The sequence below is a fragment of the Hakea prostrata genome, chromosome 11 (genome assembly GCF_041222555.1).
Source record: "Hakea prostrata isolate BN-2017 chromosome 11, UWA_Hpros_2, whole genome shotgun sequence".
Taxonomy (NCBI): domain Eukaryota; kingdom Viridiplantae; phylum Streptophyta; class Magnoliopsida; order Proteales; family Proteaceae; genus Hakea; species Hakea prostrata.
In genome coordinates this window covers 9,704,656-9,716,338 of record NC_142610.1, presented here as the reverse complement: position 1 = coordinate 9,716,338, position 11,683 = coordinate 9,704,656, and the positions used below count along the sequence as shown (strand labels likewise).

At 36.3% G+C, this 11,683-nt stretch overlaps 1 protein-coding gene across 1 annotated transcript in view; it reads left to right on the top strand.

The window, feature by feature from the left end:
• The first annotated feature begins 5,589 nt into the window (after positions 1-5,589).
• Positions 5,590-11,683, top strand: part of NRPA2 (nuclear RNA polymerase A2) — a 53,456-nt gene continuing 47,362 nt past the window's right edge. Inside the window, exons 1-2 of the mRNA XM_089141068.1 lie at positions 5,590-6,007; positions 6,101-6,220. Coding sequence (XP_088997194.1) covers positions 5,762-6,007; positions 6,101-6,220 — 366 coding nt within the window. The 5' untranslated portion in view covers positions 5,590-5,761. The remainder of the gene's footprint in view (positions 6,008-6,100; positions 6,221-11,683) is intronic.

Here is an 11,683-nt window from a genome sequence, read left to right as displayed (position 1 = left end):
TCTCTAATGCCGGTTGCTTGGTTTGAGTCCTGTGTGGTTTCTTTACAATCACTTGTTTTCTTGACTCACTGGGTTTTGGATGATAACTTTTGTCAATCATCAGAGAAGTGAGTTTATTATTACCTCGTGGTGGTGGCCTCAGGATCTTCTCTCTTGATTTGGCCGAGAAAAGGTATTTTGGACTTGCCAACACTAGGCAGATGGGAAAATCCATCGTGGTTTGCATTATCTACCTTACATTAATCTAAATCTTTCGCAGTTGAGATTATAATTTCTTTTGAGATTAAAGTTCTAAAAAAAATCCATCGCATGATTGTTTAGTTGGTAATAGCTAACGTCTCTTAGTGGCCTAGGTTGGACATTCTCTATGTTATGCATAATAGTCCCAATTTGTAATATAAATCTATCTGTACTCAGAAAAAAAAGAAAAAAAAAAAAAAAAAAAGAGAGAGAGAATGAAAGAAAGAAACTAAGGCTTTTTTTTTTTTATCAATTCTTACCGTCTATTATGCCTATTTAAAAGAAATAAGTACAATAATTCATTATTGGTTAAGAATAAAAATGTTTTGGTGAATTTCGTTGAATTATGGAATGAAAAATTTTGGTGTCAAAATAAAAAAAAATGTTAGAAAATAATAGTAAGCAAGTGAGAAAAGAGGGAAAAAGTATGGTTTTATAAAAGAATGTGTATTGACTATTTTACTCTCTTCTTAATTATAAAATTTTAAGTAATTTTTTTTGGGGGTAAAAAGGCATTGATTAGTATAGTATAATATAATATAAAATAGTAAGTCCTATAATAGATATGCCTCGCTTTATCGTCTGCAACAATTTTCGCCAGACGAGGGGGTAAAGCGTGAACTAATAGTTGGGCCAAAATTCTTGATTGCCACTTAAGTAGGGTCAAAACTCTTGATTGCCCACTTAAATGGCAAAAATTACAAGCTTCCCATACTGGCTTTTTTCAAAAATTACAAGTTACCCGCTACTACATTTTGAGTGTTAATTTTTTAAATTTAAAATGTTTTAAGAAAAGAATACCCTCACCCATTCAAATTATGTCAATGCATCTCTAAGTCACTTCCCCGCCATCATCTCTCTCTTGCCATGCAAATCACTATGCATACCTCCTCCAACTCCGACTCCCGCCACTAGAATCCATCAACCACCTTTACAAGTATTGAATACCAGCAAGTAACCCACACCCTCCCTCACCAATATAACCCATAGGCAAGGTTTAAAGTATCGGTATCGCGAAGCGTATCGGTAAGGTTATTTTAAGAGACGTATCGTTTTGTATAGAGTATTGTATCACTCTAACTAATGTATTTTAGTGTAATTCAATGGAGAGACATATCGATATGTATCGTATCGGTTGGGTCAAATATGGATACGTATCGACTAGTATCGTTTGGTATCGTGGGATACTTTAAACCTTGCCCACAAGAACCCGTCTCCGAAACGCTACCTCTTCACCACCTCTAATCATTCCAGGGCGTGAAACTTTCCTATATTAGAAGGAAGAGTACCCAAAAGACAAATTTCCAATCTGAATGAGGGTTATCCTTCCACTCAAGCATCAAACATGTTCACACTTAATACAAGGATCTAGGTCAATCCACCCAAGGAACTCTAGCAAGTTCAACCTCTTCTTCAAGGCCATCATCACTATAACATCCTCTGAGTTTGTTTGTGACATTATAGAAACCAACACTAAAGAGATAGTCCATTAACTTTACAATTTTACCCTTCGTATTAGTTTTGTTTTGCAACCTGTAATATTAGAGGGAAAAAACTCTTCCGTTCAAAATTGTTACTCGAAGTTGTTGTATTTACCTTAGTGCATAAGCTAAAATTGATTAAGAATCAATTGAGTGATGAAGAGACAAATAGCAGTAGGGCATCATTTTTTTGTTGGTGATGGAAGATGAAAGAATCTCTCGTTAGTTATGGGTGTTTATTAAAGTTTTGAAACAAAACAGATCGCAGACGAATCGTTGGAACGAAAACGAAAGACAAATGTTTTGGTTTTTTTCTCCAATAATGGTTGATTCTTTGGTTTTGTTAAGAACTCTTCTCGTATCTAAAGCATGAACTTAGAATTGTTAATTTCCAACAGAAATGACCTTTGTTCTCGTTGTTGATTTTTAAAAAAAATTATGCAGGTGAATCGAGTGAACATAGAGTCTGGTTTGTAAATTTGAAAAAATCAAGTGAGGTTTTGTTACTAGGGGGAAAAAAAAAAAATTTTATATTTTCCTTCACCCGATGGGCAAGACGGAAATTTTAATTCCAAAGTTAACAGAAAAGTAACTATGGATAATTTGTAACTTTTGAAAAGGAGTAGTATAGACAATTGTAAATTTTGCCACTTAAATGGGTAGTCAAGAGTTTTGGCCCAACTTAAGTGGGTAGCATGAAAAAAATTGATAAAAAAAACTACATCTACGCCTTGACATGTGCACCAGATGATGACCCTGTTTGCATAGATAAGGAGACTAAACAATAAACTTTACCTTAGCGAGTGACAAAATGAAATGTTCGGGATAACAAAGATCAAAGTATTGTGAAACCACATAAAATGACCCTGGATCATGGGTGATGGGAAAAGATTTGCCCAAAATGAAAAATCGGAGATTATTGTTTGGACTTCCAAGCTTAGTTGCTTATCTTCTCGCATTCCAAGGTATAATGCCAGTACTGATGACTTATGAGACTAACGAAAAGGACCTCTGCAACTCGATAAATCACATAATTACCCTTACCCACAAGGCAAAAACCCCATATTGAGTAGGGGAAAGAGATAGAACAAGAGTAAGGGATTTTAAACTAAGTTTAGTTGAGAAAGACCAATCCCTTGAGAGCTAAAACCTCCAAATATTATGTTTTTGTTGGACTAGATTGTATAGAGTTACTAGCAATACCTGCAATAGTTAAGTTATAGACTAGGGAATTAGGACTAAAAGGCCATATCCATAATGCTGAGGGAGGGAACTCAAACCTTTACTACCCAAAAAGTCAAACCATAAGGGGATAAAGTTACATGAAGCAATGACTTATCTTAAGCATCAATCCTATTCCTGCTTTTAGTGTTTGTGAATTTTTTAGTTTTGGTGTGATTCTTTTTCTCTCGTTCAGTCCATCAATTGGTATAGTCAATTTACTGGGTTTTGAAACCAATAACAAAATGATATTTGGTTGTAATAGACCAATAAAGAAACCAACTATGGGCTAAAGCCAATCGGACCAATAGTTGATTGGTTTATCCATGCATAGGGTGATAGAGAATACAAAGGAGTATATTTATAACAAGGCACTAGTTACAGTTGTTGATTACGTGTGAAGTGCTTCCTCGAGTCTTGAACTAAGGATTTCAAAAAGCAATGTGGTTCCAGAAGAAGAACTTCGGATTGATTGTTTAAAATAGGTTTGTGTCATCAATCTACTGAAAAATTATTTTTTAGTCAAGACATGTTACAGAAGGGGAATAAAACCTAAAAGATGAGAATTACTTCAGAAGCTCCACTACTGTTATGAATGAAGAAAAAAAGAAAAAAAAAGCTGATGTGTCACTGAACTTGAATGAATGTGTCTGCTTAGAATAAGATCTTTCATGAGTATAATGAATAAAATCTGATCTAAATAGGTGTCATGTCTTCTTGGTGGTTATGAATTATTCATGTTTAAGTAATAAGTGCACGATGGAATTATTATTTATTAGCTATATCTATTGTTTTTTGTTTAAACCAGATCATTTCCTTACATATTTTGATAATTTTTATTCAATTCCACACCAATTGATACATATTTATAGTATGATACAATATGAAGCGAAACATCTCTTAAAATCACCTGACTGATATGGGGATGGTATAAACCTTGGTTAGAACTTGAAACACACTCACTACATGCATTCCATGGGCAATTGTTTTGATTTTTCCAAATGAGGTAGAGGTATAGCTGAAGATGGGCCAGGGATGGGGCGGCGTTGAGATGGGCAGACTTGAAATACTATAACTGGGAAGATACCTTAAATATTAATTTTAAAAGAATACATTACACGAAGACTCCTTGAAATTTCCCCTAACAGACAGTTTGTTTGTTGGAATAAAATGGGGTGGACAAAAGGGTGGGAAAAGTATACAGTTTTCAATGAAATCCCAAAAAACTCACTTTGGTTGGTCCACTAGGGTGGGAAATAAGCAGACAAACGTCCTTAAATTAAGGATTCTATTTGCTAATGTGTTTTTGTGTTATTTAACTTTTCCCACCCATGCTTAAAAAAAAATCCCAACATTTGTGAAAAACTTAAAGTATGCGTTTGGTTGCCTGATTCCATGGATTTCAAACCCATGGAATCGTGTTTCTAGTTTTTTAATAACTGTTTGGTTACCTCTTTCCTTCGAGAGACAAAGCTGCGATGACAAAGAGGTATGTCGATCCTTGAACTCTCTTTCACTCTCCTTCAAACTGTCGAATGGTTTAGGGTTATATGTCCCCAGATCTGTGTCTTCTTGGTTTGTGTCTATACCTATTTACTAAAAAATTCATAAACACACGCATACTTATCTTTCCTGTATTTTTTGAATAATTCATAAGTTTATCAAATAAGGGCAATGTTGCTCTCAAGCTACCTTAAGTTTTGTTAAATTGCACCTTTGGTATCTAATGCAATGTGTCATTTCAATACATTGAACATAATATGTTAAGCACTTGGTAAGAGTGTCAATTCCATAGGAAACATAATTTGGTAGAGTATCAGTAACATAACAAATAAATTCACCTCATAACATTGCTATACCAAGTACCAAATGCTATAAATATGCTATACAATCACCATTCCATATTTATTTAGTATAATATGGTTTTGATATTTAGTATGATATAGATACAATGTGTTCATTTATATCATATTGTCAGTTCCATTATCGTACAATTTATCAAACGGTATAATATGATACAATTTAATTGACATGGTTTTGACTATGATAAATGATACAAGGCATGAATTAACGCCCAAATGTGCTAGTAATAGAGAATTTGTTTGATAATTGTATTGTTCATAGGGAAATTTTCAGTCCCACACCATGAGGTACCCAATTTTATCAATATGACCCCTATCACTAACACCATTAGTTTTAGTTAGTTGTTATTTATCCATTTTAAATATTACTCTCACATCTTAAATTTGAAAATAATATCCATGAATCATATCTCTTAAACTTTTATGAATGAAAAATGAAGAAATAGCAGACGACAGAGGGAGATGAAAAGAACCAATCGAGCGTAGGGTTTTTTGTTTGAAGTTATTATTATCATTTTGAAACATTAAACTTACTTACATTACATCAGTATCTAACTATGATTTTTTAAGGACAAATCATCTTTTAAGTATCTTAAGTATGTTCTTACCTTAGAAAGGGTCTAATTGAAAAATTAAACAATTAGAGGGTGTCATTGATTTTAGGATTAACCTTGGGATAACAATGAAAATTTCCCTTAATTAATTATTACAAAAAAAGCCCTATAAAATTTTAGGTTAGTTGCAGCCGTTTATTTGAGGTTAGTTAAAAGCTCCAAAAGGGTTTCTTTTTCTCTCACTCTCTGTTTTTAGTTCTTCCCCAAGCAGACTAACACACTCCCCTTTTGAAAAAGAAGAAGAAAAGCACCGCGGTTCTTATAGCTCTAAAACCCTAAAACCCCTGCTACTGTTAATTCTCAGGGAGTATAGTGTGGGAGTTGCAGTCGAAGGAAAGTAAACATGAGTGGTGTTAGACAAACGACGCCTGACTACAAGCCTCTGGAAGAAGTTGTCAAACCTCACGTTGAATCTTTTGATTACTTCGTCGATGCTGGATTGGAAACTATGCTCGCGAACGTGAAGCCTATCGAAGTTTTTGATTCCTTTACAAATTCCAAGCTCCGAATTTGGCTTGGCAAGCCGGAATTTTTACATCCTGTGAAGGACGTTAAGTCAGGGATGCGTGATCCTCTGTATCCCTTCGAGGTAATGCGTTGCCTTTAAATGGTGAAAGCTACTTTTTTTCCCCCTTCTGATTATGCTGTAAATGAATAATCTTTCTGGGTTATGGTTAAACAGTGTAGGCAAGCTCGAATCTCATATTCTGGAAGATTCTTTGCGGACGTTTGTTTTCAATACAATGATGGAGCAGTTGTGAGAGAAAAATTCAGTTTTGGGCAGCTCCCTGTAATGTTAAAGGTTAGGGAATTCAACGCTTCCATTTTTGGATTAATTTGGTGTTATTTTTATTTTATTTTTCCTTTTTTTCTTTTGTATTTTAAGTATGCAAAATTTATTCCTTGTTTGATCCATGCTTCTAATTAGATTATCAGACTTAAATTCTAAACCATAAGTATCCAAGATGGTACTTATACGAGAAATATGAATACTGTAGAAGGGAGTATGATTTGGATAATTAAGCTTATTTAGTGCGTATAACAGGAAAGCTTAATGAACTGCATTTTTTAAGGAGTATTCTCAATGCTCCAGCTCAAACATCAATACTATTTTTTGGGGTTTAATGTATCTGTACGAGTTGGAATTGTTTATTTAAGGAGTCATAGCGGCTGTTTGGCAGGTGTAGTATTTATGTACCTAATAGATGCAAACTCAGGTGAGATTATATTGAATAGACATAACTGAATGCTAGTTCCTCTGTTGGCATCATGACAAATGGAAATATTTGGACCGTATGAAAAAAATTCTGGTGTTTTGTGCTTTTCTGGAATATGTATAGAACAGAACATCTGAACATGCATCTGGGCCAGTCTTCTTTACTTTTTTTTTTTTTTTTGGGTTTTTGTGTGTGCTTGTGGAAACAAATTAAGTAAAAGGACATAATTTATAAGTCTCAACTATCACTACTGTGACCACCACTCTCTATCCGCCGCCTACCTAGTTTCCTTTCTGTCTCCCCTACACCCGCCCCCACCACCTTCCCCTAGATCCTCACACGGCCATACTGCCTTGGATCGCAACTCACCGTACTTCTGTCCAACCACCTCCATAGCCTCATCTTCCCCAAACACCCTCACCCACCCCTGTTGCAACCCTGTACCTCAACTTCCTCTTCCCTGTGCAACCACTTCCACCCCTTGCTGCAGTTGTGCGCCCCCAACCCCTTATTTTCTTGTGCGTCCACCCCCACCCCTTTACAATCAAGCGATTCTTCCTCTTCCCTATTCGCCTGCCACACCCCACTACATGCTGCAACCTGGTGTTCCCTTAGTATTATTTTCAGTTTCTTTGTCATTTTGTGGTGTTACAGCTGCCCCTGAAAAGGCTTCTATTTTTGTCTCCTAGTGGGTTGTTATAACCACTGCCAAGGAGTTAGATTCCTAGTTGGTTTCTAACTCCTATATTTTTTGAGATTCTTAAGTCCTTTTCTTAGTCAAATTAGCTTGTAATATTCTAATTATTAATAATCCTGTTCAAGGAAGACTATAGAATGTTAGAATTCAGAATTTCTGATATTTGTTTGCAAGCTGTTGCTCCAATTTTCACGGTGGGTGGTTCTCAGGTGGAGTTTTATCTCCCTTGGCTGATGTTTCACATCCAGAATTGGTGCTTTAGGTTGAACCTGAATTCTAAAGTGGTAGATTGTGGAATGAGCCCCTTCCCCTTCCCCTTCAAATTTCTGTTTTGAAAGCTCAAATCTGATACCACCTTCAATCCATTGTTGTATCCATTGTATCTCATATTGGTCCATCATCACTTGAGCTTTCCATCATCAAGCAAATCGATCCTACCACCTCATTTGATTCCCCACTGCTGTCTTGAATGCTGCTTCGATTCAAGCTGCCATTAACAGTGTCAATCTATACCTAAACCTGCGTCCTTGCCTATCTTCACATCTGAACATCAGAATTAAATCTGATTCCACCTAACGCAGCCTAATACCATTGCTTCCATTACCTTAAATTTCGGTCCAGTCCTCCAACAGTAAACACCATTGAGCTCCATCCCCTAGCCACTCAAGCTCCTTCTAAAAAGTAGGAGTTACCTAAACCTTTCCAAACTTCAACCAGTCCTAGAGTCTTCTTTATCAATCACTATCCTAAAGCTTCCAGTCCATTCTATCAGTAAAACCTTAGATCTAACCCCTTCAATTTTTGGATTCCCTAATAATCCCTAATTTCTAACCTACATTCCACTAAATGTTAGAACCTTTCCAAATTAGGCCATAGATACTTTATACACTGCCCCTTATATGGTATAAGTTACAGCCCATCCCATCCTTAGACCCTAAATCAGTCAAAACTAGTCCCTAGTTGATCCTATTCACTTTAGGACTACATTAATGCTCCAATCAATAACAAAAACTAACATGTCAGTGATAGGTGCAATTCTTAACTATCTATTGTTGGATCTTCTCAAGCTTAAAAATTTCATAAATCTTAGTAGATTAAAACATCATTAAAAACCTAAAGTGAGACAGAAATATTCATTTGTGTCGGTGTTTTACAAATATTTTCATTTGGAGAGATTTTAAACAGCATTCTCATGCATTGAATTAAGTTTGATGAGCCCAAAACTCCCTCAATATAAGTTATAAAGGCATAAAGGTACCTTGTGTGGAGGGATTGGGGAGGAAGAGACAGCTACAACTCGAGTTGAACCTACTTAGGGAGCTAGAACAAAGTGGATCCTATGCTCTCTTTTTTTAATAGAATGGACTTTTTATTCGATAGGGGCTATTAGAAAGCATTATTGTTTGGAGAGCATGATAGATGCTTATAAAATGCAACAAGTCCTAGAGTGCCTAAATCTGATTATTTTGAGAGAGGTATATTTTGGCCAAACCTAATTTGGTGCATGAATGTTACTTAAAATTGTTCTGAAATAAAACATTTTTTTAGGCATTAGACCAAATGAATATGTTACCCTCTTTTGGTTTGTACAAATGTTTCACCATATTAAGATCTTTGAAAATTTTGACTTGAGAAAATCTTTGCATTAGAAAGTTGAAAATTGCATATACCTTAGAAACTAGTTTTATTCTTGACTTGGGAGTTGACTTTGTGTCCTCCTAGAATTTGATCTTTTGGTCTTTAACTATTTCTATTGGATTCAAGTAGTGGCGATATTTGCTTATTTACGTATAATTCATTTAGTTAAAATGATATTAGGCATAAGTGCTTGTTTAGGTTACTAGCTCTTAAATACCACCTGTCCTGGTTTCCAACAGGCTTTGATAGGTTTTGATGGGGGCATGTGAAAAGTTTTTAGACTTGTGAATATGGTTGTAACCATGAAAACAATTCGAGGGAAACTCAAGTTTTGACCTTGTGAAAATGGAAATTTTCATGGAAACCTGGGATTTTTTCCTGCAAGTTTCGACATGTTTTAGGGGTATTTTGGGGTGACACTTTACATATAAGCGAATTAGAGTTCAGATAACACATTTGCGCATTCATTTTGCTTAAAAAGTCAATGTAGATATGTCATTCAAAGTACATAACATTAATGTAGAGTTTTTTGACAAATACTTAAGCATAACATTCAATATATAACTTCTAATTTCAAAACATCAAATACAAAGTAACTGACTATATTGGGAAGTGCAGCTCAGTGCCAAGAGGAGTGTTTTGGTGGATCCATCCCGTGAGCCAAGTAGAACTGTGCCTATAACATCCTCTCCTTTGATCGACAAGCATAGACATCCCATAACATAGCATGCCTATGATTGTCAAAATAATCAACAATTGCAACTCTATAAGTCTGGTTATTAACATGCCTATGATAACCACTCTAAGGGAATGCACGGTTTGGATAGGGAAGTCCTGATGGAGAGGTATTGGTTGTGGTATTTGGGGACACATGAAAGAAAGAAAAAAATTGAAAATTTGGGAAAACCATAATTAATACCCCCTCCAGTAGGACTTCCCTATCCAAATTGTGTATTCCCTCAGACTGGTTATTTTAAGCATGTTGATGACTAGACTTATAGAACTGTAGTTGTCGATTACCTCAATAGCCATAGGCATAACATGTTATGGGATGTCTATATCCTTTGGTCGGAGAAGAGGTTGTTACTAATTTGTTATAGGTACAAATTACTCGGCTCCCGGGATGGATCCATTGAGACATTCCTCTTGGCACTGAGATGTACTTCCCTTTTATTGTCAATTACTTTGTATTTGATGTTTTGAACTTTGAATATTATGTATTTAAGTGGTTAAGTTCATGTGTATTTGTTGGAAAACTCTACATTGATGTTATGTACATTGATGTTATGTACTTTGTAGATTTCCACAAATTTTTTCATTTTCACAAGGTTGAAACTTGAGTTTCTGCTCGAATTTTTTCTCATGAATCGGCAGCCGGGTTGAACCATGTTTTGACCTGGTTGGGGAAAATCTCACAATTTTGTATGGTTTCTTTGAATTTTCCTAGGTTTCGGAGACTTTTTTCCTTCCCCTATAGTTTCATTTCGCATTTCCAGAAATGGGAAATTTTGGGCGGATTTTGTTTCATGGTTGTAACTGATTAAGTTGGGTCGAAATCAGTAACCTTTCCAACTCCACACATATGTGCTATCAATTTCTTGCGAAATCAGAATATTTTGCTCGTTTTATAGCTCTCGAGTTCTTGTCCGATGAACAGAATAAAATTTGAGATATTCTGTATACACCCATTCTACCTGGATGCTCTTCTATCTAGAAGCAATATCCCACACAAGTATAATGGCACCAGCAACATTACAATCCTTTGCTACCCTCCTCATTTTGCAGAATATGAACCTTAACCTAGCTCATAGGATGCAGAAAATTGGAACTGTCATTTCCTTTCCAAAGGAAACAAGGCATATGTGACTGAATAATGTTTCCTTCTAGAGATTTTAAAGGTTGGAACTAGTAAAGAGGGTATCCTAGTCTACTTAAAGCTGTCTTGGGGGTGCTGTTATTAATAATATATGTGGCAGTAATTGCGGCTCATGACTTTTCTCTCTGCATAAGTTTGTCTCTTGGCTGTGATGAGTCAGTGAGCTGCATTGTGGTGATTGATGGTGAAACCAGTCCAATTTGTGGTTGGAAGCCTAGATTGCAGCTCTCTTATTCACTTATGCTCTTCTTTAGCCTGGAGCTGCAACAGGATCAGTTTGGGCCTGGCTTTAAAACCCTGAACCTGACCCTAAAAACCCCGTCGCGTCCCTGGTTTTGACCGTGTCCCTACGGGGATTGGCTTTTTTTTTTTGGGGGGGGGGCGGTTAGACAATTCCTAGCCTTAAGCACAATACAATAAAACAATGCATAATTCCATATGATTGCCCTTTATCAAATACTCAGGCCAGGCAGGTGGGCCTGCCCTAGTCAAACTCTCAACCCTGACCTGGGCCTACCCTAATCAGGGTCACCCTGGCCATCCCTTACCAGTCCCTCAGGCCCAGAATTTTGAGCCTAAACCTTGTTCAGGCTCAGGGTGGGCTAGGGCAGGTTTAGGCCATCGGGGCCAAACTTGTGCCCCTACTTCTTATTAACTCCATTCAAAGGCTAGCAGTGTTACTGCCAGATCTTGCAGCAGAATCAACAGTGCCTGTGATATTCCTTCCTACTCTTGGAGGGTTTTTTGATAATAAATCATCTACAGGTCTGATTTACCTTAGTATCTCTGTATGTGCTCTTTGTTCATTGCTCTTATCGGTCTCCTACAGTCAAGTTT